Here is a 25,383-nt window from a genome sequence, read left to right as displayed (position 1 = left end):
AAATGATAGAAATTCATTTTTGAAGGCTTAACTTTTATCAAGACTCTTTAGTTTGATATAAGTTACTTGCTTGCTTAAGATTTGTCAGCTTGAAGGATAATAGAGGCATTCTGACCCTTCGAGTATGAAAACATACATTAGTATTTTGTATGGACCAAGGTTTTCTGTGCATGTGCATATGCATCGTATAGTTTTCTTTTCTCCGCATGTTAGGGAAAGATTGGTTCTTCCTATTGTGTACTTTTGCTGAGAGGAAGCTGTTAGGAATTGGCATGCCAGAAGTTAAGAATGAGCTCGGAATGGAATCTTGCGGCCTTTTAGTTCCACATTCTAAGTTTGATACTCTGCCTTTTATGGAGTAGTGGTCATAGCATAGAAATGAACTTTGTTAAACTTGACATCGTTGTAATAAACTTGACTTCTTAGAGCAGGAAAGTGGGAAAGGATCATTGGAGGAATTGAAATTGGAATTGTAGAGGTGATTCTGAGCTTGGTCAGATTAATTTGTGAATTTATTTACAACTTTGTGACAACCTTATAGAGTCTCCTTTGAAAGATTCCGAAATAATTTGGCCTTAGGACAATCTGGAACTTGCTTCTTCCTTGCAATTTCAAAACTATAAAATCTGGGCAAAGGGGGAGGCTCAGGGTTATAATTCTGTTTTACGAGGACTAATGTTAGAAATTGTCCTGCTTGACCAGTAGCTTGTTTTCTTGACTTATCTAGCCCCATTCATTTTAGCGTTTTGCACACAGTAGGCACTTAGTCACGGAAATCATCTGGCCAGGTTGTTCAGCCCCACGTTCTTCCAAAAGCATGTGAAAATACCCTTCCTTGCTGAGTGCTTGCCGTGTAGAGTGAGGGTTCAGAGTAGGGAGGACGGCAACCGAGTTCACTCCATGAATTCAACAGTGCGTCTGCAGTTTTGTCTCTTTCTCCTTCCCAGTCAGCTCCAGTTCTCTGTACGAACGAGGAATGGGCAGCAGCAAAAATGTGAGGGTTTTTTTTTTCCTACGAAATGCCCAGAAATTGAGAAAGTAGAAACATTGATTTTATTTGCCCTTAGTATTTCCCAGTCTCTGAAAATAAAATGTGCAGCTGGGGAGGAGGGAAAGTCACAGGGGCCTTGAGATGTCTACCGATTGGATAATATACTCTTTAAAAATTGGAAGTTGATTCCCTTTACATGGGAGATGACAACTGCCTCTTAATAGAGCATTCTAGAATACATAGGAAATCTGCTCTTAAGATATGCAGTAACAAGATGTGTAGTTGATTTTTTTTTTTTTAAATCCATTTAGAAATTTTTCTTCTTTATCCTCATCCAGGTGAGGGCACCTTTGAGAAAGGGGTTCCGGGACTCCTCCAACTCCTCACCTCCAGGATGAGCACTGCAGTATCGTGACCCTTGGGGTTTTGGTGAGTAGCCTGATGGATCGTAGTAGCCCTACAGAGCCTGGCTGGCTTAGAAAGATGATCTTGGGGAAAAGCTTCAACTTTTGTTCAAGAGATATTTTTTGAGCAAATACCACATGCCAGGTGCTAGAGTAAGTGCTGGGAATATAGGGATGGACAGGTCACTCTTGGTCCCTGCCTGTCCTTTCTGAAGAAGAAATTCTGAAGCCAGGATTTCATTCCTTCAGCGAAAATATTCAAACTCAATATGGAGGGTTGAGGTGAGGGAGAGGCTTGTCGGGAATGACACCTGTGTTTGTGGCATGAGCCCCTGGGTGCCATCTACTGCAGGGTGGAAGACAGAAGGACAGATACTTTGGGGAGGGGGGCCATCTGGAGATGAAGAATTCCTCTCCCATCTTGTTGAGTTTGAGACATCAAGGGAGATGTCAAGGTGGCATTTGTGGGTGCTGGTCCGCAGGGCAGAAGCTGAGCTGGGAACGGGAAACTGGGAGTTGTTGGCATGGAGAGAGCTTACCGAATGAGAAGAGAAGGGGCCCCAGCGTAGAGTCCCGAGGACCTCTTGAGTTGTAGAGATTGAATAGAGAAGGGGCCGGCACAGGGGCCAGACAGAGAGTGACCAGAGAGGTGGGAGGAAATTTAGGGAAGTGGGGCACCATGGAAAGCGAAAGAGGAGAGTTTCAAGAAGGAAGCAGTCAGCTGGCAGACTAAGAGATGGAGTAAGATGAGGTTAGAACAGTGGCCAGTGGTGACCTTAACCTAAATAGTGGTTTCTGTGATCTGGGTGGGGGTGGCAGGTAGAAGTTGGTTTAAAATGGTGAAAGGGTGAATGGCAAGTAAGGAAGTGAAGACTGTGTGTGTCTTGTCAACTGTGGAGAAACTTGGCTCTGAAAGGGAATAATAACATGCTAGAGCTGGGCTTTGTTTTCCTGTAATTTTTTTGTTTTTTTCTCAATGCTGGAAGAGACTACCCCATGTCCGAGTGGTGACTGGAAGTATGCAGGCGATGGCGGGGAAGGTCAAAGGGAGAGAGAGAGAGCTCTCAGAAAGCTGGACGGAATGGGGCCTAGAGCACCCGTGGTGGAACTGACCTTTGGGGAGAAGTGGGCTGTTTTGTCTGTTTCAATAACAGAGAAGAAGGAGGGGATAGGTACTCTGAAAACAGGATTGCAGATTTGATGGTGAGCATGTCACATCCGGCCTGGTGACTTCTCTTCTTGTTCAGTCCTGGGCAAGACCATGCACTGAGAGAGGGGAGGGCGGGAAGGAAGGGGACAGTTGGAGATGAACAAAATATGAAATGCCATTCGGCAGGATAAGCTAGTGAGCTGGCTAGAGAATGGTAGTCATCCTAGTAGTAGTTCACCCACATGCTGATGTTGTACTGCTAAGCACTTTATTCCGTGCACGGGCTCCCCTTGTCCACCGAGTCCCCGTCTTGGCAGGCACCGGAGTGATGAAGAGCACAGCCGGGTGCCTGGCCCTGCACCGGCTCTCCCACGTACTGGGGTATGGCTAACTCAGGGATGACCCACCTCGCTGGGGCAAACGGCTACACATTTCAGAGGCTCAGTTTCCTCATCTCTCAAATAGGGAGAGTAGGAGTACCTGCCTCCTGGTGCTGTGGCCAGTGAGTTTAGTATGTAGGGACAGTGCTTAAGAGAGTGTCTGACACCTAGTTAGGACGAATTTTAAATAGCATCTAAGAAGAAAAGGGAGAAACATTGAATAAGTAGATCTTAAAGTTAGGAGATTACTTTTTAGTGGAGGAAAAAATCTCTGTGTGTCTGTAATTAAGCATCTTCTGTGGAAGAGCTTTTCCAGTCCTTAAGGTAAACAGTTGAGTACCACCCTGCAAATGTAGACGCCAAAGAGCCTAATGTGAGTCTTTGGCGGATTTCTTTTGCTCGGCTAGGGCTAAGGCTAGGGGGACTTACTTCAACAACTCCCCTAGATCAGGGGTTGAAGACCCTGGATTTTGTTGCCCATCTCTCAGTGAGTCCACATGCTTGTTTCAGCCTTCTTTGCTGTCTCCACCCATAAAGTCATGGTAAGGAGGTGGCTTCGCGGAAGAGCAGGGTCAGGGATCACCGACGGCAAACCTGGGCGAAGCCCCTCCCACAGTTCATGTGTGCTGGGGCCACTCATCTGTACAGTGCCTGTCGATCAAGCTTGAGCAACTCGCGAGAAGAGACTGTCTGTAGGAGTACTTTGAAATAAAAGTGTCGTAGGCTCACAGTATTATTAGAAATCATCGTTGCTACCGGCTCCTCAGAAATGCGTGGCAGGTTGAGGCGATTTGATAGTTGTAGTATGTTCAGAGTTCCTTTGGAAAAAGAGTGCAACGCAAATGCCAGGTGTTTCTGTTCTGGGAGAAGCTGGGTCAGTCACGGAGGGTCCAACCACATCTTAGTACATCATGCTGACGATTATAGACAAGCCAAAGAACTTTCAAACAAGATTCCTGTCTTCAAAGAACATAGTCTTCATAGGGAGATAAAACATACACATAGGACTATTCAGTATGACATGTGATTGAGTGCTAGAATGCGTGATGCAGACAGAAAGTACCAGAAGTTACAGAAGGGGACTATCTAGGTGGTAACTGCTTTTCTGTTCCTGAGGTAAATGTTTTCTGATGGCTTTGTTCGTGCAAGATTCATTTGCTACTTCTATTTTACCAGTGATTCCTGGTGTTTAGTGAGAGGTTACAAAATGGCTTGTGATCACGTATATCAAACTTGACAACCGCGATCAATTTTATAGTTTAAACTGAAAAAAAAAAAAAAGCTGAAGGTGGTGGGGGATAAAAATACAACCTTAAATGTAATCAAAACCAAAGTGTGTCTTAGGATGTTTTCTCCTAAGGTCGACATAGAAACATTCCGTAACATTTTATTCTAGTTCTTTTTCTTGACTTCTTCACTTAAAAAAATGAAATCGGGTGCACCGAGAGAACTTCCATAAATCCTTTCAGTGTCTCAGGTCAAATAGCTGGGACTGTTGCAAATTTCCAAATGAAAAAAGAGACATTTAACACTTGACAGCGCTCCTACTCAGTGCCAAAACCTGGAATAAAACTCCCAGTCTTGGTCCAGTTCTGGAGTCTCTCAAGGGGTATGTGAGCTAGAACTAACCTGAGCTCCTTCTAACTCCCTTTGATCCTTCAGTCACGAATCCTACATCTTGTCTTCTCCTCCTTTGGTCCCATACTGCAGCGGCAAGATAGCAGAAGGTGGGGAGGGAGCTGAGGGGACAGTGGTTACCAGAAAACCATGTTGGACCTGCCCTGGAAGGAGAAGGGACTGAAAGTGTATCTTGGTTTTCCCTGAACTAGTCTAGGCTTCCTTAAGGAAAGGGCTTTCTCATTTGTTCTCTGGCTAGGTTTGGGAATATTTTCTTGACCTTTATGTTTCAAATTAGCCTTGCAAATTGGCTCAGAAAATATCTTAGCTTTCAAAGATGTTCTTTTACCTTCAGCATTATGGATCGTTCCCATGCTTACCCATGCCTAGGGTCCCCATCATTAAACAGTGAGAATGCAAGATGCATCCTTGGCATCATTTAATAGAAAGATCGTGGACGTCACGGGGCAGAACTGATTGTACTTGGTGTTGCCTCCACAGCTGATTGCAGAAGTACCTCCTCCAATGTCTCTCCACCCCGAGGCCCTGAGAATATGAACAGAGATTAATTTGTTTCGTGGTTGGAAACTGGGATGGGTTTGTTACATGGCAGTGCCATTGTTTGCCATCCGAGGTGAAAGACCAGATAGTTGCTTTGGATTTGGGGTACCCTGTGGTTTCAAGGCATTGTTTTGAGAAAAGAAAAACCCAAGTGTTTGACAGGTTTGTATTTGGAAGCAGAGAAGTGTGAGGGAGAATATAAAATGTTTTTCTCATCTGCTCACAAACGCCCGGTACATGATAGCTGGTGGGAGGCTCGTGGGCTTGGCGGAAAGGCTTGTCCCCCTTGAGCCGCCTCAGCGCCAGCGCACGAACGCCGCCGCTCCTTTGACCGCGCCGGAAGCCGAGCAGTGACCTGGCTGCAGCCTCGTCCAGTCGGCTAGCGCTTTACCTTTGATCCTGTTGTAAGGGTGTTTTATGTCTTTTTGGGGGGCCTTTTCCCATAGTGTGCCCTGGAGATGCGAGATTTTCCTTTGGCAGCAGGAGGCACACCCCCGGAGAATGCTGGAGCTGCAAGGGGAAAGGACCCACTTCCACAGCGGAGAAAAACAAAGAGGAAAAGGGCGTACGGGGGGCCAGCGCTGAGGGACGCACCCAGCCAGCAGCGGGCCGCCACCGCCCTCAGCAGCTGTGTCTGCTGCCCGAGAGGAACTCGGTGAGCCCGTCCCTGTTTGTGACTGCAAGCTCAGGATTTCAATCAATGCATTCCAGTCACCCGAAAGTGAGGAGCTCTCCGTCAGGAAACACACAGAGGTAAGGGCCGGGCCTGCCCCGCTGCCCCCCCGGGGGTGTCACAGGTGGGCCGCCCACGCTCACTGAGGGAACGGTGTGTGGAAATGGAAGCGAATGAGACCCGAGTGGGCAAAAGAAGAGAGAACAGACAAGTGACTAGGGACGGAAGAGCCAACAGGCCGCAGTGCGGTCAGGCTTTGCGTTAGAGCTTTCCAGCCTTACGCTTTTGCCCGTTGTTCCCTGACCGCGCCTCTCTACCGCCCCTCCCCCCCCGCCCCCCGCCGCAGCGCAGAGGAAGGGCCCTCAGAGTCCGCCCGGTCGGGGGGTACCAACCCTGGCACGTGAGGGCGAGGAGGCCTAGGGTCCTAGGACGTCCGCACCGGCCCCCCCGCCGCTGTGAAGCTTTTTCCTGTGCCCCACAGTACTTAAGTTGATATTTTTTAAAGAGTGTTTTCTTCATCCCTTGGGGCACCAGTGAGTGTATGTGCCCTGGTGTGTGATACGGCGTGTTGGAGTGATTCGTATCCGGGAGGGTTTCCCTAACCTGCTGCTCACCAGCGGGTTTCCTCTCCTCGCTGGGTCCTGCTCCCTGCTCGTCTTTTCCAGCAGGGAAGCTAGGCTCTCTCTACAGCTGTTCCTTGTCGTCAGCCAGGGGGTGGGTCATATTTTGATCTTAACGATGCCTGTTTGTTTACTCTGAGCTAGTCTTAGTGTGAGAGTCACTTCCCTGTGTACATAGAAACCATTGTCCTTTATTGACAGAAGCCCTAGAGATGGGTCCCCATGTGACTCTAGGGTTCCCGAGACCTGGCAGGCCACTCTGCCTGAGCCTCCTCTCGGTTAGCGCCAAGATGAGAGCGGGGTTGGAGGGAGCGAGGCAGGAACTGAGGTGAAAGGTGGGGCGGGTGCTTAGTCCTCTGCGGCTCCTCGACCTACTCTAGAAACTGCTTCTCCCTGATTTGGGCCGACCACCTGTATCCGGCATCTGATCTCCCTTTATTATTTGTCTCTTTTAGTAGCCCTAAGTCAAAGCAGGAGGTGATGGTCCGTCCCCCTACAGTGATGTCCCCATCTGGAAACCCCCAGCTGGATTCCAAATTCTCCAATCAGGGTAAACAGGGGGGCTCAGCCAGCCAATCCCAGCCATCCCCCTGTGACTCCAAGAGTGGGGGCCATACCCCTAAAGCACTCCCTGGCCCAGGTGGGAGCATGGGGCTGAAGAATGGGGCTGGAAATGGTGCCAAGGGCAAGGGGAAAAGGGAGCGAAGTATTTCCGCCGACTCCTTTGATCAGAGAGATCCTGGGACTCCAAACGATGACTCTGACATTAAAGGTATGTCTATAAGATCTTTGAGACTCAGAGGGAAGTAGGTGTTCCCGAGGGAAGGCCTCTGACGTTGGTGGGTGCCGGAGAGCCTAAGAGCAGCCAAGTGGGGAGAGTAGGTATCAGATTCAGGAGCGTATGTCACAGCTTATTAAGATGGAGCTGTGTCCTCTCATTTTCCTACTGACTGAAGAACGGTTTGGAACCACCCTGTGGAGGAGTTCTCGCTCTTGAGGAGGCACGTGTGTCGGGGGTTATGGCAGGATGTTCCACGGCCCTCCCCGCATTCTTAGGGATGTTTCTGGCCTCCCTGTGATTTACACTTCCGTATCCAGCTCCCGTTTGTCTCTGCCAGTGGCCCACACTGGAGCCGTCTTCCCGGCATCTCTCCTCTTCTCTGTCAGATTAACCCTCCGAGACTTGGGTTCTGTGCTCTCTGGCTTCCACTTTGCCAGAGTTGTAGGCACCAGAGGAAGCGCTGGTGCTGGTGGGGGCGGTCACAGCTGATTCCCGCGTGGCAGGACCGAGGGGCTGCGTGTGCTAGAAACTGGGGAGGCAGCAAAACAGAGCCAGCCGGGGAGAATGTGGGGCCGGCGGCTGTGGCTCCTGTTGTTTTCCCTCCTAGTATAAAACCAAAAGTCTTAACTCTAGGCCAGAGCGTGAAGTTGCATTCCAGGAGTGGAAGTGCGACCCCTCCCCCCCACCAATCCAAATTAGAAATGAAAACCTGGGTGGTTGCTCTCCCCGTCTCTCCTTCCTTCCTCAGGTATCTGTGGGAGGCCTGGCAGGAGGGCCAGCACTATGCTGGGTGCTGGGGGGCACGGTCAGCAAGGTGCAGTTGCTGTCCCCAACAGTTTGAGTGCACCCGGATGGCAGCTCATTAAACAATTACGATGAAATGTGATAAATGCTGCAATCAGAGGATTTGGGGGCTCTGGGTTCAACTCACAGGGGCATCCAGTCCAAGAGATTCCAAAAAGGTTTCCAGGAAGGAGGGACGTTTGCGCTAATGTCTGAAAGGTGTGCTGGGGAGAGTACAGAGGTGGGGGGGGGAAGAGTGCTTTGTAATTCGTCATTTCGGGAGAAGCAGTTTGGAATTTTTATGAGGTGGAGAGGTCTCCTCTTAGCAAGGTACTCACTCCTTGAAATTCTCAAGGCGGGTTTGTGTTGTGCTATAAGTGCTGGCAGAAGTTTTTTTCTTTCTGTGACACGAGTCTTTCCATTCTTTCAGAATGTAATTCTGCTGACCACATAAAGTCCCAGGATTCCCAGCACACGCCACACTCGATGACCCCGTCCAATGCTACGGCCCCCAGGTCTTCCACCCCCTCCCATGGCCAGACTACTGCCCCGGAGCCCACACCTGCTCAGAAGACTCCCGCCAAAGTGGTGTATGTGTTTTCTACTGAGATGGCCAATAAGTAAGTTAACGGCTGGGTCTCGCTGTTGGCATGGCTTGTGTGTTTGGACACCGAAGTTCTTATTCCCACTGAAGGTTAATCCTTGTTTTCCCCTCACTGGTGTTATTATCACTTAAAGTTAACAGTACAGCAAGGGGTAAAAGAAAATAAAATATGAAACCTCCCTACCCTCTCTCCCTAGAGGGAGCCACTGATGATGCTTCTTTGGCTTTCCTTCCGGAAAGTTTTTATGTTTATAATATACATACAGATCTTTTTTAAACACAGAAGAGATTGATTACACAATATCCACTTTTCCAGGCGCCTGGGTGGCTCAGTTGGTTAAGCCACTACCTTCGGCTCAGGTCATGATCCCAGGGTCCTGGGATCGAGTCCCACATCAGGCTCCCAGCTCAGTGGGGAGCCTGCTTCTCCCTCTGACTCTCTCCCCTCTCATGCTGTTTCTCTCTCTCTCTCAAATAAATAAATAAAATCTTTAAAATAAAAAAAAATTAAAAATAAATAAATAAATAAAAAATATCCACTTTTCCGTAATCGAGCATTCTTTTTTAAATAACACAAATAATACGTGTCTGTCTCAGAATAATTAGAAAATATCACTAAAAAGAAAAATATGTCTGGAATGCATAGAGATAACTACTGTGAATGTTTGGGTACCTGTGTTTCCGGTAGATGGATCAGCAGATTTTTTAGTGACTTACTTAATTTATAGAAAATGTGAATTACCCTACATACCTACAGAGTGAATTTCCACAGCCTTAGATTATCAGTAGGTGTTGTGAGATTTCATGTTCCCCTTTCATGGTTGGGGCTTTGACTTCGGATTCTATAAAACACCTACCACAGTGTATTGGTTTGAAGGAGAAAATCTTGGGTTTTTTTTTAATGTCTCTTTTGAGATTTGCTAATGGCTATCATTAGATTTCACAAGTCTGGTGGTAAATGATAGACACGAATAATGAAAACCTGTGTTTCTTGATTCTTCCTCAACATTTCTGGTGGCTCTCTACACAGAACCACCCTCCTTCCCCTCTCACAAGTTCAATCTGGGGTTAAAGTGCTTTGGAATTACAGGGAGTGGAACAGAAGCAAGTCCTAGTGGGTGCCTCTCTTTCATCTCTGCAGAGCTGCAGAAGCTGTGTTGAAGGGCCAGGTTGAAACTATCGTCTCTTTCCACATCCAGAACATCTCCAACAGCAAGACAGAGCGAAGCACAGCCCCTCTGGTAGGCCATTTTGGAAGTGGAGTGTGGTTTAAAGGCTCTCCGGTGGCTGTAAAGGTGGGAGATGGGGAATGTCATTGACGGGGAGACAGTCTTGATGGTCCAAGCCGCATTCTGGGCGTCTCACCTGCTTGTGGCATTGCGTGGGTTCAGGCAGATCGCACTGTACTGGCCTTTCCTTTAGCAGGCTGGGGTACTGACGGGTTACTAGGAGAGGAAGACCCAGAATAAGAAAGGACTTATATGGAGATCTTCAATTTCTTTCATGCTGCCATCTCTGGGAAAATCTGAATTCGGACCCTGTGTACAGGGCCGGTTTTTAAGAACTAACAAACGCACTTGAGTTGGTTGCAGAACAGAAAAGGCATAAGTAAAGCCACAGTACTGGAGTACGTGCTGATAATACCATAATTAGAGTCTCAGTGACTTTCAAAATGATTCTTACTTCAAAGTGAGAGGACCTTTGAATGCTTTTAATTGCTTGATATTTCCAAAATTATAATAAACGTTAGTCTGTCTCCTGTCTGGAACTTAAGTACCTGCCATAAACCACATTAGAAAAAGCATGCAGTGGTTGTTTGAATACATGGAACGTTCCACATGGAACCAAAAGCTGTTTCTGTGACTAGCATTGTCAAGGCATCCCACCAAATGCCGTGGGGACACAAAGAGGTTCAAGACACAGTCCCTGCTTTCAGGAAACATAAAATCTAGGACTCAGTGGGATCTTCGACATGGGAAAAGTTAAGTGACAATAAATGAGTCAAATGACAATTCAAGATAAAATAGACATTTTTGTCTGTGTCGTGTATCAGTGAAGTCCCTCTCCATTGACACAGCAGAGCTTGGCTTTTCTAGACTTAGAAAAAGCATTTCACATTCCTCATACATCTGTGCTATTCAAGAAGGGTAGGGGATGGATGTACATAACATTTAAAATGTATGTATATTTTAATTTATACTTAAAAGTTTTATACATATGTGTATATAACATTTAAAATGTAAATTGTCCTGGAATGCACAGGGAATAGTGCAGTGCAAACCAATATTTGATCGACTTAACAGCAGATCTTAACTATAGTTTTCACCTCTACCTTCTCTGGTACTGAAATGAGTCAGAAAAGGAGCTAAGGATGGAATTGGGAAAAATCAAAATCACCGATCGCTCCCAATCTAGAATCAAAAGGGTGGCACTAAACTGCTGCTTCTGTCCTGGTCACATGACACAGTCAGTGCCCATCCCGAACGAACACACAAAAGCTGACCAACAAACCCAAACTTAAAATGGCACTGGAAGGAAAATTAAGGTGACCTCCCCACTGCATCGAGGGAGGGAGTCAGGGACCCGGACGACACCGAGCGCGTGCAGAGTCACGCACGTTTGGCCAGCCTTCCCCACCCCAGTCTCTGTCTGCAGACATCTGTGCCTGGGTACCTGCAAGGGAAACATTTATATACATACCCACAGAATGTGAACACTCGAAGATAGGCTTTGTGTTTATGCAACACAGACTGTTCGATGCAGAGATACACATAATGCTTCGTGTACAAATTTGCACACAGGGAAACATTCCAGAGAGCAAGTGCGGAGGTAAGGAAGAGCCTTAGGGGTTTGGAAATACAGACTGGATTAAGTGAGCAAGTAGGAACAAAAGAAGATCAAAAAAGGGGCCGTGCAGCTCGCTGGAGGCTGGCGAAAGACCCCTGCGATGGGGTCTTTTAGGCCGGGCTCTCGTGTTCTCCCTCAGGACCCTGCCTTCAGCACCATCAGCGGTGCCAGGGTTCAGCCCCAGCACGCTACATCCCTCTTCCAGACACTAACAGCATCCGTGTCACCTACTGCAGGGGAGGGTGCTTTCACCCAGGACTTAGCGTAGCGTCGGTACTTAATAAATAATAATGAGGCTATTCTCCAACCTATAAAAGGGCAGTCTGCTGCCTATTGGAAAGAACAGATCAAGAGACACCGTGAGCTAGATAGCCTCAGATTTCTCCCCAGACGCTTCCTGCCTGCGGATTCTCTTACTACAGTTAATGTACAAATTCTTATCGAATATGGAATCAGTGATCACACACTGAAAACAGAAACCAGAGCCGTCAGGCCCCCTGGAAACTCAAGGAGAGGAGTACTTTGGTAGTCACCATGCCAGAGGGCACGCTGAAACGGAGCGGTCCTCCTGCTTCCCCTGGCTGGTGGAGTACAGAGCTGTAAGTGACAAGTACTTTCTCTTTCAGTTGAAAACATCAGGCCTCTTGATTGACAGTGAGAAGCCTACGTACCCAGTTGTACTTTCGGGGAAAAGAAAAAGGTGTTAGGTACAGCCTCCCACGTACCAAGAAACTAATCTCTCTTTGAATCAGAAACACACAGTAGACATGTGATATCAAACCTGTTCCTCGAAATAGATACTCAAATGTATTCGCTTTGGCAGAGTGGCTCTCCCCTGGCATGCTTATAAAGTTATTGAAACCTAATCTTCAGCAAGGGAAAGAGGATGCCATTTGATGGTAAAGTGGAAGGAAAAAATCTGAACGTCTCCGTGTCCAGAGTGGGGTTGGCCATGGGCAGTTTCCACGGCAAATGTCAGCGTAGATTTATGGGCCTGGGACAAATCCTTTATAACCTGTCTTGCTTTTTTTTAATTGCCTTTCTATACAATTTACCAATGATTTTTAAAATCTCGTTTGTCTTCAGAACACACAGATATCTGCCCTTCGGAATGATCCGAAACCCCTCCCACCACAGCCCCCGGCTCCAGCCAACCAGGACCAGAATGCTTCCCAGAATACGAGACTGCAGCCGACCCCACCCACTCCGGCACCAGCACCCAAGCCCGCTGCACCCCCGCGCGCCCTGGACCGGGATAGTCCCGGGGTGGAAAACAAACTGATTGCTTCCGTAGGCAGTCCTGCCAGCTCCGCTCCACTGCCGCCCGACGGTACCGGGCCGAACTCGACCCCCAATAACCGAGCAGTGACCCCTGTCTCCCAGGGCAGCAGTAGCTCTTCAGCAGATCCCAAAGCCCCTCCGCCTGCACCGGTGTCCAGCGGAGAGCCCCCCACACTGGGAGAGAACCCCGACGGACTGTCTCAAGAGCAGCTGGAGCACCGGGAGCGCTCCTTACAAACGCTCCGAGATATCCAACGTATGCTTTTCCCCGACGAGAAAGAATTCACAGGAGGACAAAGTGGGGGACCCCAGCAGAATACTGGGGTACTAGATGGACCTCAGAAAAAACCGGAAGGGCCGATACAGGCCATGATGGCTCAATCCCAAAGCCTAGGGAAGGGCCCCGGGCCCCGGACAGATATGGGAGCTCCATTTGGCCCTCAAGGCCATAGAGATGTGCCCTTCTCTCCCGATGAAATGGTTCCACCTTCCATGAACTCCCAGCCTGGGCCCCTGGGACCCGAGCACCTAGACCATATGACCCCCGAGCAGATAGCATGGCTGAAACTGCAGCAGGAGTTCTACGAGGAGAAGAGGAGGAAGCAGGAGCAAGTGGTGGTGCAGCAGTGCTCCCTCCAGGACATGATGGTCCACCAGCATGGGCCTCGGGGCGTGGTCCGAGGGCCTCCCCCTCCGTACCAGATGGCCCCCAGTGAAGGCTGGGGGCCTGGTGGGGCAGAGCCCTTTGCCGACGGGATCAACATACCCCATTCTCTGCCCCCGAGGGGCATGGCTCCCCACCCCAACATGCCGGGGAGCCAGATGCGCCTCCCCGGATTTGCAGGAATGATCAGCTCGGAAATGGAGGGGCCGAATGTCCCCAACCCGGCATCTAGACCAGGTCTTTCTGGAGTCAGTTGGCCAGACGATGTGCCAAAAATTGCGGATGGCCGAAACTTCCCGCCTGGCCAGGGTGTCTTCAGTGGTCCTGGCCGAGGGGAACGCTTCCCAAACCCCCAGGGACTGTCCGAAGAGATGTTTCAACAGCAGCTGGCCGAGAAGCAGCTGGGTCTCCCCCCGGGGATGAGCCTGGAAGGCATCAGGCCCAGCATGGAGATGAATAGGATGATCCCAGGCTCCCAGCGACACATGGAGCCTGGGAATAATCCCATCTTCCCTCGAATACCTGTCGAGGGCCCTCTGAGTCCCTCCAGGGGTGACTTTCCGAAAGGAATGCCCCCGCAGATGGGCCCTGGTCGGGAACTTGAGTTTGGGATGGTTCCTAGTGGGATGAAGGGAGATGTCGGTCTAAACGTCAGCATGGGATCCAACCCTCAGATGATACCTCAGAAGATGAGAGAGGCTGGGGCGGGCCCTGAGGAGATGATGAAATTACGCCCAGGTGGCGCAGACGTGCTGCCTGCTCAGCAGAAGATGGTGCCCCTGCCCTTTGGGGAGCACCCCCAGCAAGAGTACGGCATGGGCCCCAGGCCATTCCTCCCCATGTCTCAGGGTCCAGGCAGCAACAGCGGCTTGCGGAATCTCAGAGAACCAGTTGGGCCCGACCAAAGGACTAACAGCCGGCTCAGTCACATGCCACCACTACCTCTCAACCCTTCCAGTAACCCCACTAGCCTCAGCGCCGCTCCTCCAGTTCAGCGTGGCCTGGGGCGGAAGCCCTTGGATATGTCTGTGGCGGGCGGCCAGGTACATTCCCCAGGCATTAACCCTCTGAAATCTCCCACGATGCGCCAGGTCCAGTCGCCGATGCTGGGCTCGCCGTCGGGGAACCTCAAGTCCCCCCAGACTCCATCGCAGCTGGCAGGCGTGCTGGCGGGCCCAGCTGCTGCTTCCATTAAGTCCCCCCCTGTCTTGGGGTCTGCCGCTGCTTCGCCTGTTCACCTCAAGTCTCCATCACTTCCTGCCCCGTCACCCGGATGGACCTCCTCTCCAAAACCTCCCCTTCAGAGTCCCGGGATCCCTCCAAACCATAAAGCACCCCTCACCATGGCCTCCCCAGCCATGCTGGGCAGTGTAGAGTCAGGTCAGTATGCTCGCATCCTCACCGTTGCACCTTGTAGCCGGAGATTGCAAAAGCCTCATTTATGTACTTTAAGGAAACTGGTGTCCTAACCTGATTATGCAACCGGAGGAGGTGGCCTTTGCCCAAACGGACGTATTCGCCGCCAGGTGCATGGTCAGTACTTCTACGGGGTTCCGCACAACTGTCCCATCCTGGCGGAGATACGCGGCTCTTGGTGCCGAATATGGTCGTCAGATAGGACGGTTCCAAGGAGGAGGGAAAACGGGAAGCATGTGTTATTTCACAGAGTAATTTACATCTGCACAGTGAACACATGTTGGTGAAATAAAATGCCTTGACAGTGGGCAAATGTGGCTTCTTTAAATACTAGACCCGCCCACTTGCAGGGGCTGCCCTCACGTCCACAGGCTCTGAGTATCATCCTAAGCAGAAAGGGGAGGCTGCTGAGAGACCCAAGTGGTTCTCATAAATACACGTGGACCACAGAGACAGTTACCAAAACCTTCTCCTTGGTAGACTGCTGTTCTCACAGATCAGCTGCAATTTGTCAGTATTTTCTTCCTAGGAGAAGCTCTCGCTGATGATGGTGGTTTTGTGACTGGGACCAGAGGGGGTCAGTGGAAGATGAGCACTGAGATGTAAATACTAGGTCCGTGTTGTCTCGGCTTGAGAAAAACTAGACTCAGAATAAGATAGAAGGTGTATCCTGCCCAGCTAAAGCATCTCTCTCTCTCTCTCTCTCAGTTGGGTAGCAGTTCACAAAAGCAGTAGAGTGGAACAGCCTCCTCAGAACTCTTTAGCTCCAACATCTTGGTCGTGGAAATCAATCCGGCGCGTGCGCAGGGTGATGCAGTTTGCACCTGGCGTCCGATCGCTGGTCTGACTAAATACCCGAGTCCAGTTCTGAATTGGGAAGGGCAAGGGAGAGATCCGCCTATTTCACATTCTTTTCAGGGAAATGGTTGTCCCTAAACCATGCTTTTCCCAAGCTTGAGGTTCTATTTCTAACACATTCTTGGTGTGTTTGTCTTCACCTCTGCTGATCCTCTGCGGTCGCCCCTCTGCACACACACGGAGCTTGACTAGAAGATTGATGGTCTGTGTCCTGGGCCTAATAACACTGTCCTGTTCATCTGTCTCATTCCTGGCCTTGCTCGTTCATAACCAGAGGCCCAATAGCCTTCGAGAGGAGTCTAATTCCCTGCCCATTTTTGTTTTATTTTGCTTTCTTCTAGGTGGCCCCCCACCTCCTACAGCCAGCCAGTCTGCCTCTGTGAATATCCCTGGAAGTCTTCCCTCTAGTACACCTTACACCATGCCTCCAGAGCCGACCCTTTCCCAGAACCCGCTGTCTATTATGATGTCTCGAATGTCCAAGTTCGCAATGCCCAGTTCTACCCCTTTATACCACGACGCCATCAAGACTGTGGCCAGCTCCGATGACGACTCCCCTCCAGCTCGTTCTCCCAACTTGCCATCAATGAATAATATGCCAGGTAAGAAATCACGAAGCTAGGATACGGAGCCAGTGTTAGACAAAAGAGAGACTTCTCGCATGCTTTTTTGACGGCTGCAGACCTCAACGGATGGAAGTGGGACGAGTCGAGAAAGAGTACCATCGGTAGAATTAAAGAGTCCTGAGTAGAGGAAGAAAACGAAAGCAATTTTGTATTCGTTTGATTCAGCGTGTTTATTAGAGAGTAGGCTTCCTTAGAGTTCTTAACATTTTCCGTACAGAGGTTCTGATGCTTCTGTGTACCCGGATGGGTTCTTTCTTTCCTTTTGAGGGGCTGGGAGTGGGGTGGGGATCCTCCTGGAGCAATGCTGAAAGCTGTTGCTTTTTAACATGCTGATCTGTAGTTCTCAAGTGTTTTTCTGGAAGGACAGCCTCCAACCACAAGCAGCCACAGGATTTCAGACAGGGAAAAGCCCCCATTTCCTAGCAAGCACCGTCCTAACCATACTCAGTGGTAATTCTATAGAGAAACCAAATACTTAAATGTCCCAGAGACTGTGGTAGAACCAGCAGGCTTCCCTTTTCTGTTAAAGTTACCGTTTCTTTAACATTTCATATACCCTAGAGTTTGAAATGCTCTCTTTTGTAAGGCAGTATAAAAAAAGATAATGCCAAATGTCAGTTGGTGAAGGACTGTTTGGTTTCCTTGTTATTTCTGATTCCTGGACTTGCAGGACTGACTAACCCTCTTTCTCCAAAGAGGACCATACCTAAGTCATTCAGACAAAATCGTTTCTTCTATATTAAATCATGTCTCCAACGAAGAAGGCTAAATTGGTTTGCATATTAATTTGTAATTTTTCACCCAGGAGACTTTCTTCTTAGTTGTTTTCTTCATACCCTTATGTCATACAGTTTAAGACTCAAAATATATCCTCTTGTAGAGCTGTTTGTTGGCTTGTATGCTCCAAAATGTATTTTAATCTTGTTGAGGGCAGGGATTTCCTGTTGTATGTTTTCCCAGCAGAGTCCCTTGCACATTCGATACACGAAGATTTTGTTGTTGTTGTTGTTAATTGGATTTATTAGAGTTTTTCTAAGTTGCTCTCGGTTAAGGTGATTCCTTTGATATCTTTATTTTTCTAGGAATGGGCATTAATACACAGAATCCTCGAATTTCAGGTCCAAACCCCGTGGTTCCGATGCCAACCCTCAGCCCAATGGGAATGACCCAACCACTTTCTCACTCCAATCAGATGCCCTCTCCGAGTGCCATGGGACCCAACATACCTCCTCATGGGGTCCCAATGGGGCCCGGCTTGATGTCACACAATCCTATCATGGGGCACGGGTCCCAGGAGCCTCCGATGGTACCTCAAGGACGGATGGGTTTCCCCCAGGGCTTCCCTCCAGTACAGTCTCCTCCACAGCAGGTTCCATTCCCTCACAATGGCCCCAGTGGGGGGCAGGGCAACTTCCCAGGAGGTATGGGTTTCCCAGGAGAAGGCCCCCTCGGCCGCCCCAGCACCCTGCCTCAGAGTTCAGCAGATGCAGCACTTTGCAAGCCTGGAGGCCCCGGGGGTCCTGACTCCTTCGCTGTCCTGGGGAACAGCATGCCTTCGGTGTTTACAGACCCAGATCTGCAGGAGGTCATCCGACCTGGAGCCACCGGAATACCGGAGTTCGATCTGTCTCGCATTATTCCATCTGAGAAGCCTAGCCAGACACTGCAATATTTCCCTCGAGGCGAAGTCCCAGGCCGTAAACAGCCCCAGGGTCCTGGACCTGGGTTTTCGCACATGCAGGGGATGATGGGTGAACAAGCCCCCAGAATGGGACTAGCGTTACCTGGCATGGGAGGCCCAGGGCCAGTGGGAACTCCGGACATCCCTCTTGGTACAGCCCCATCCATGCCGGGCCACAACCCAATGAGACCACCAGCCTTTCTCCAGCAAGGCATGATGGGACCTCACCATCGGATGATGTCACCAGCACAATCTACCATGCCCGGCCAGCCCACCCTGATGAGCAATCCAGCTGCTGCCGTGGGCATGATTCCTGGCAAGGATCGGGGGCCTGCTGGGCTCTACACCCACCCTGGGCCTGTGGGCTCTCCAGGCATGATGATGTCCATGCAGGGCATGATGGGACCCCAACAGAACATCATGATCCCCCCACAGATGAGGCCCCGGGGCATGGCCGCCGACGTGGGCATGGGTGGATTTAGCCAAGGACCTGGCAACCCAGGAAACATGATGTTTTAAGCTGCTAAGATTGGATGTGCCGATCCTTGTCAAGATGAGATTCCAGGTCCTGAGAGCTGCTTTGAGGGAGTTCCAGGAGTACTGTTGGTCATGCAATAGGAGAACAGAGACCCGAGGGCTGCTTTGGGGGCGGGGGGAACTCGAGAATGTATGGATTTACCTGAAAACAAATGATTCATTTAATCAACAGGTGTGTTTTTTTTAAGATTTATTTTTTAAAAATTATTTTTGTGGACTTGGGTATCCCATGATGGCACCTACTTTTGGGAATCTGTAGCTGTGCTTTGAGAATTGCCATCGGTCATGTGTTGCACCGTTCTCTGTATGTTTACGTCCTTTGGACTGGCTTCTCCCAGGATTCTTTTCTGGTTTTGATTTTTGCTTTGGGCTTTATTTTTTTGTGTACTGTACTATATTGTAAAAGGGATTTTAGCAGAGACTTTAGTCTTTGGGACAAGAGGAGAACAGGAATGCTGGGCTGTTTACTTTAGGTGGAGAATCCATCTTCAGACCTTTGGACTATTTTCTTTCAACTCCAGTGTATAGAAAAAAAACCAAACTACGACCTCAGAGCAGAGTATTAATGAAAAGCACAAAAAAAGGAACTAAGTTCAGCGAGGGGTGGGGGGAGGGGGGAGATTTTTCTTTTTAAAAATAATGAAGCTTAGGACGTTTGTTTTTCAGTTCGAGTGCTCTCCGGCACTTGTCTGTCTCTCCCAGTCTGCAAACCCACCTTCACGTTTTTCTCTCGGTTTCCCTCCCCTCCCCCTCCGCATCCCCTTGGTTAAGTGTGTTTCCTCCCTCACCCCCGTGCCCTGCCACCAACAACCCCTGCTTTCCTCCTCTTTCCCTTTGGCAGCTGCAATACACGGTGTTATTTGGGGGAAGTAAATCTAAGGAAGCCTCGCCTTCCAGGTGGAGTGTCGTCCGGGCTCCAGCTCTGGCTCGGGGAGGGAAAGGCCACTGTGCTTGGGATGCTCGATGGTCTTCTTTTCCCTTTCTTCTCTTCCCGGACACGCCCTTCCCTGCCCACCTTGTTTTCTGTTCTCCTTTGATTAGGAATTCCCAAGTGAATTTTATCAATGTGGGAGTGGAACAGATGCTAAAAGCTATCCAGGATTTTGTTTTTGTTTTTGTTTTTGATTTTGTGGTTCCTTCCCTTCCCTCCCCCTCCCATGCGTAAAACGTTCTGTGTAACCTCCATTAAATTTGGTACAAAACCACTCACCAGAGCTGTGGTGTCAGAAAAATAAAATATATTGTTTCTTACAAAATCGAATTGCCTTTTTTGTTCACTTGGATTCCGGTTTGCTCGGTATTGGGCACGGTAGCTGCCACATGACCCAAGAAGCACGGCAGCTTTGTATCGCAGTTGGTTGATAAAGAAGTTTAGGGGAAGTCTACAGAAGTGCCTGCCCAGGTGAAGCGTCTTACCTGCGGATGAGGAATGACCACTCGGAGATTTATCCCGCGTACCTGTCCTATCTCAGTCTTGGAAGCCTAGCTGTAGGCAGAAGAGCAACCCCGGGCGGTCCCCAGTGCTGAAATTTACCTCTAGAGGTAATTAATGGTCTTTACCAGGAATTTCTGTGAGAGCCAATGTAATGGTGTGAAGTAATTAAGGCTAAAGGTATATTTTCCGTCATCTGCATAAGCTCGGAAATGTCCCTGGATCTTGCTAAGGTAAAACATTACTACTGTACCTGCAAATCGTGGTTTTCCACAGTCCGTGGGTTTCTGTCTCCCTTCCCCCGGCATCCCCTCTGGGGCTCTGCCCAGTCTGGGCCCCGCTCACCTCCCATCACCCTCCCTCAGCGCAGCAGCGTGCCTCCTGCCGGGTACCTGTCTGCGGGACTAGCTGTTGGTGTTTCTGTGCATTTGGGTTCGTTCTGGTGTGGGTATCTCTTTGAGTCCTAGGCGTTTTTAGCTGGGTGAGTGGGCGTCTGCGTGCGTGTTTGTTCGTAGGTGAGAGGAGGGCTGAGCAGCAGGTGCAGAGTCCTGCAAACTTGTATAAATTGGGCCCTGCTGGTGTTCTACGGTAGGAGTTCTTCCTGTGACTTTCTCTCTTCTCTCCCACTGCTGGTGGCCCTGTCATCTCAGTAACACGACAGCCCCAGGCAACAAAAGTGAGCCGACTGTTGCAGGGCCTCCCCCACCAGTCACCTCCATGCCCATGCTCGTGCTAATCTTTGAGGGGCCTAAGACGTAGGTGCTAATCATCGCCTTTGCCAATGAGAAAGCGGAGCTCAAGTTTAAGAATTCTGGCACAGTCAGATCTATTCAGATGGGCCTGCGTGGTGAACATTTCATGCTAGGAGAGTAAAATGAGCGTTTGGTTTCATGAATTTAGCCATATTGCTCGGTTCTCTCGCTTTGAGGCGTATGGAAGAGAGCAGGCAAACAGCTCAGCATGGGGAACGACGAGATGAGAGCCCTAACCAAGGAAGGTTGCGACCCGGCATCTGTCCACGGGACTGGCTTCTTGGGGGGCCCCACTCCCTGCTCCACCTGATAGTGCTGCGCTCACCGATAGTGCGTGGTCCCCTTCCTACTGTCCCTCGGAGGGAGCCCAGGGTGGGCAGGAGCGGGGTGGCCCCTGCTGGGCGAAGCTGGGCATGCGGCACTGCTCGCGCGGCCCCCTGCTGGAGAACGCGCGGCAGTGCAAATGAGCTGCCCACCGCAGAGTAGTTGAGTTTTGAAAAGACCCCTTCATAAATCTTCATTCATTTACATTGTCAGCAGATACCAACAACATTTCATCACGATGATATCTGATAAACTAAGTTCATTTGGGGTTTAAACAGAACAATTTCTAATTTACTAAGAATGCTGTGAAATAAAATCACACTTGAGAGACTGGATGCTATTGCTCTGAGAACTAATTTTTACAAATTAGCAAAAGGTTGATAAAGATATTTCATGTTAACATAATCCTGTGAAAGCCCAGCCAGTCTCCCCCAAACTGGGGGGCTGAATGGAGGAAATGCAATAATGATGTGTTACTTCATTTCAGGGCTACGTGGTGGGGTGTGGATCACAGCATTATTTCTCAAGGACTAACAAAGAGTATGTGGTATTTTTCCTAAAACAACGTGGAATAAAGTAAACATTTTGAAAGAATCTGTACTTCTAAATGAAAATAAATAATTGTAGGGGTCTTATGAGGGGTGAGCATGAGAAAATAGAAATTCTAAAACAAATTTACAGATTTAAAGCTACTCTTTAAAAAAATTGATCCAAAATTTCTCTCAGCCTCCCTACTCTCGTGCTGTCAACAGGGCCAGCTTTCACTGTGTGCGACCTGTGCAGCTGCCCTGGGCTGCGGCTTGGGCTGCTGAAATTCTCAATAATCTTTGGATAGGGGACCCCCCATTTCCATTTTGCACTGGGCCCCCCAGATTATGTAGCTGGTCCCGGCTGTTGTAAACCAGAGAAATCACAGCACCTCCACAGCGGTGCTGCTGGGCTCTTGGCCTCAGTGCTTCTTCTTCCTCCTCCCCAGTGGCAGGGGGTGGTACCCCGGGCAGGGTGGTGGTTGTGTTCCGTTTAAACGGTCTACACTTTAGTCATTTCCTTTTCCTTTTCTGAGAACTTTCAAAGTGCTGAGAAGACAGGGAAGCTGTAGTTAAGACAAGGACTCATTTCCTCAGCAACCACCATCTAGAGAGCACCTACTGTGTGTCCAGAACCGTGCTGAGGCTGGAAACAGGTGCGTAAATTGATCATTAGAGTACAATACAGTCATTACTGTGGCGATGGTGCAGGGGGCAGCAGGCCAGAGAGGAAGGTACCATGAAGCCTTAACGGGAAGGTGATTTTTCCCCTAGGTGGAAGGTGGTGGTGGGCATTTAAACAGAAGAAGTGGGCGCTGCAAAGGTCTGCCTCTTGAAACTGGATGGGTGCTATAAAGGAGGTGGAGGTGAGAAGCGAGCCGAGGGAGAGAGGTCACGGGGAACCTGGTGTGGCCCGCTGAGGAGCCTGAACTTCATCAACGTTTTAAGTAAGGGACTCAGGTGATCATCTCGGCCCCTCAGGAGGAGTGTGCTGTGGTGTGGGAGTTGGGCAGAGGTGGGGTGGGAGAACACGGCAAGGTCATTTGCAAAGACTTGCTTATTCTGCAAAATCCTTCAGCTCACAAACTCACCTCTTTTGCTTTAAAAAACATTAAATTGTATTTTCTGTGCTGTTTAAAGAACTTGAGCCTTACTGCCACTTTCTTTTCTCTAACCTAGACCAGTAATTGTTTTTCAAAGCTGCAAGCCCTTGTATTTAAGAAAAGTCATGGCATCTTAATTTGGTGATAAGATTCTAATGACACATCTAAAGCAAATAGTTTGTAAAGCAACAAAAACCAGTCTGTGGCCAAACATTTTATATTGGAGGGAGTTGAATAATAAACTAGGTTAAAAAGAAGATATGCTATGAGGATTGTAGAAATAAAAATTGTCTCTGTCTTTAACATGGCTCTTTATCTGGTTTACTATAATGGATGCGATCTGTTTTCTGCCTACAGGTGACCACACTCCAACTGTTGTTAACTTTCTGGCTCAGTGCTTAGTTGTGCGTGGCAACCAATACTGCTAGAGGAAGAAGGTGAGTATGTGATCACAGACAGAGAAGATAAAGAAGGTTCAAAAGGATTTCCTCACAATATTTAAAGCAAGGAAAAATGCAGCTACTTCACCAAACACACAAGAACTCAGTCTTCCCTTGCAAAATAGCCCCTCAGAGCCCAAAGCAATTATGAAGGACCCTGGGATTCCAAAGAACAGGTTGAAAAAATCCGGCCCAAGCAAAGTGCAGGTCTCCGCTGTGGCAGGGAGACAGGGACAGGACTGGGATGACTCTCGGCTATGGGAAGTTTGGTTCTTCATACCATACGGCCTGCGCATAGCTCTATGCTAGCCACCTTCTTCTTTTCTCCAGTGTCCGGAGCTAGAGTTGAGGGCAGAAGGAACTTACAAATCTCAGTGTTACTCAGTGTCTAATTAGTTAGTGTTCAGGATGGGTTGCTGTTTTCAAGATTCTTTTTTTTTGCTGCAGCCCAAGTTCTTTCTGTTAAAGACTCCTGGGAGCCTGTGTTTATTTCTCATCTTTACCAAGCTTCCAGGAGCTTTCATTTTCCTCGCTGCCCACACAGAAACCCTCTGTGAGCTTCTTTCCCTGGAGACTCCTGCCCATCCCCACATATCAATCCGATCCAAGCAGGCGCGTTCAGCTCTCAGTGGTGCTACAAGAGCTCTGGAGTGCAGGCTTCTGGCTGCTCGGTTCTCAGCATCAAATGCAGCCGAGCCGGGCCCAGCACCTTGCTAGAGACTGAGACATCACCACTGCATTCGATCCAAATGGCTCAGTGCTTAGTTGTGCTTGGCAACCAATACTGCTAGAGGAAGAAGGTGAGTATGTGATCACAGACAGAGAAGATTAAGAGAAGGTTCAGAAAGGATTTCCTCACACATATTTAAAGCATGGAAAATGCAGCTACTTCACCAAACACACAAGAACTCAGTCTTCCCTTGTAAAATAGCCCCTCAAAGCCCAAAGCAATTATGAAGGACCCTGGGATTCCAAAGAACAGGTTGAAAAAAATCCAGTTTGGTTACAGGGAATCACGGATTACTGGATTTATTTTGTTCCCCAACTGCAAAAATTCTCCCAGGCTCTTTATTCTAGCTGTCAGTAGTTGTGCTATTAAAAATTTTTACACACACACACACACACACAGATTTATTTATACAAGTGTATATGTACCTTTAATATACTAAGGTATGTAAATAATTAAATGCCAGTTTTGAAATGTCAACACGCCGCCGTGAAGATTAGTTTGTTTTTTCCTTGTCAATGAAGCTGGAGAATCCCTAGAATTCTCTTCATTCCTGTTGTTCTTAGTGCCTGCAAGGCCTTTAAAATATAATCATTACTATTTAAAAGTGTAATAATACCAGTAAAGAAATAGATCATATCCATATAAAGTATCAGGCATCACTTGGCTCAGGAAAGAAATGATCTTTAGCATTGTGCAACAGAGTCCATGGTTTCAGCAAGGGCCTTTATAAGACGGTCTTACCACCACTTAATCAAGAAGCACTGAGCATCTACTTTATATCCTGCACTGTGCTGGGCACAGTGGAATATAAGGACGTTGTGGTAGTCGCCTACAAGGAACGTACATGCGTCTCAATGAGAAGACACATGCTAGCAATGACTACAGAGTAGGACCATAGTCTGTTCTCCACATCACCATATTCTCTGTTCATATTACATACTGAGATAATTACTGCATTAGCCAATAAAGACAGACTAGGGCCATATAGAATGAAGTTACTGGTCTTGTGGTGATAGCTCCGACCCCCTTCCTGCATTATGAATCTCTCCCCTTGCTTTCGATCATTCCCATCATCAGACAAACAGGCCCTTGGCTTGGTCTTAGGCCTTCTGCTTACTCTTCTAATTCATCCAGTCACCATCTGTATGCTAATAGTTCTAGAATTTCTATCTCCCTCACTGCCTTTTATAGGAGTTCTAGACTTGTAGAGTCAACTGGCACCCTGACACTGCCTTGTGAGAGTCTTGCAGGCACCTCAAACTTAACAAGTCCTAAACTTCACTTCTGCATTTCCCCCACATCGAATCTCCATAAATGATATAGGTCCCACCACCTAGTTCTCAGGTCAGACACAGGACTCACTCTTAATTCTTTACTCCTCACATAAAACCATCAGCAAATCCTTTTATACCTATTTCCAAACATACCTTAAATCCATCTACTTCTTTCCATTCCAGTTCAAGTTACCATCTTTCACCTGGTCTATTACATTCATTTCTTTTTTTTCCTTTTAAGTTTTTATTTATTCATTTAAGTCATCTCTACACCCAACGTGGGGCTCAGACTCACAACCCCGAGATCAAGAGTTGCAGGCTCCTTCT

At 48.6% G+C, this 25,383-nt stretch overlaps 2 protein-coding genes and 1 long non-coding RNA gene across 10 annotated transcripts in view; all 3 read left to right on the top strand.

The window, feature by feature from the left end:
* LOC144381872 (uncharacterized) overlaps nucleotides 1-5,762 on the top strand; it is a 67,546-nt gene extending 61,784 nt beyond the window's left edge. For all 4 annotated transcript variants that reach the window (XM_078072525.1, XM_078072526.1, XM_078072527.1 and 1 more), the window contains 2 exons: nucleotides 1,330-1,420; nucleotides 5,550-5,762. In XM_078072525.1, coding sequence (XP_077928651.1) covers nucleotides 5,562-5,762 — 201 coding nt within the window. In that variant the 5' untranslated portion in view covers nucleotides 1,330-1,420; nucleotides 5,550-5,561. The remainder of the gene's footprint in view (nucleotides 1-1,329; nucleotides 1,421-5,549) is intronic.
* On the top strand, nucleotides 5,721-19,730 carry BCL9 (BCL9 transcription coactivator). 5 transcript variants are annotated; one of them, XM_036099913.2, is made up of 7 exons: nucleotides 5,721-5,856; nucleotides 6,852-6,946; nucleotides 8,391-8,580; nucleotides 9,706-9,805; nucleotides 12,498-14,736; nucleotides 15,972-16,232; nucleotides 17,339-19,730. In XM_036099913.2, exons 1-7 carry the CDS (start codon nucleotides 5,804-5,806, stop codon nucleotides 18,454-18,456), a joined length of 4,056 nt encoding a protein of 1,351 aa, XP_035955806.1. In that variant the 5' UTR covers nucleotides 5,721-5,803; the 3' UTR covers nucleotides 18,457-19,730. The 5 variants fall into 5 exon arrangements, with proteins under 5 accessions (XP_035955806.1, XP_077928649.1, XP_035955805.1 ...); XM_078072523.1 differs by having other exon boundaries at nucleotides 6,852-7,168; nucleotides 17,825-19,730; XM_036099912.2 differs by having other exon boundaries at nucleotides 6,852-7,168; nucleotides 17,375-19,730.
* A 2,325-nt stretch (nucleotides 19,731-22,055) lies between these two features.
* LOC144381750 (uncharacterized) lies at nucleotides 22,056-24,170 on the top strand. The gene is made up of 2 exons (XR_013447529.1): nucleotides 22,056-22,165; nucleotides 22,970-24,170. It is a non-coding gene; the product is annotated as an uncharacterized LOC144381750 (long non-coding RNA).
* The last annotated feature ends 1,213 nt before the right edge of the window (nucleotides 24,171-25,383 follow it).

The sequence above is a fragment of the Halichoerus grypus genome, chromosome 5 (assembly GCF_964656455.1).
Source record: "Halichoerus grypus chromosome 5, mHalGry1.hap1.1, whole genome shotgun sequence".
NCBI classification, from domain to species: Eukaryota; Metazoa; Chordata; class Mammalia; order Carnivora; family Phocidae; genus Halichoerus; species Halichoerus grypus.
This window is presented reverse-complemented; position numbering and strand designations above follow the sequence as displayed.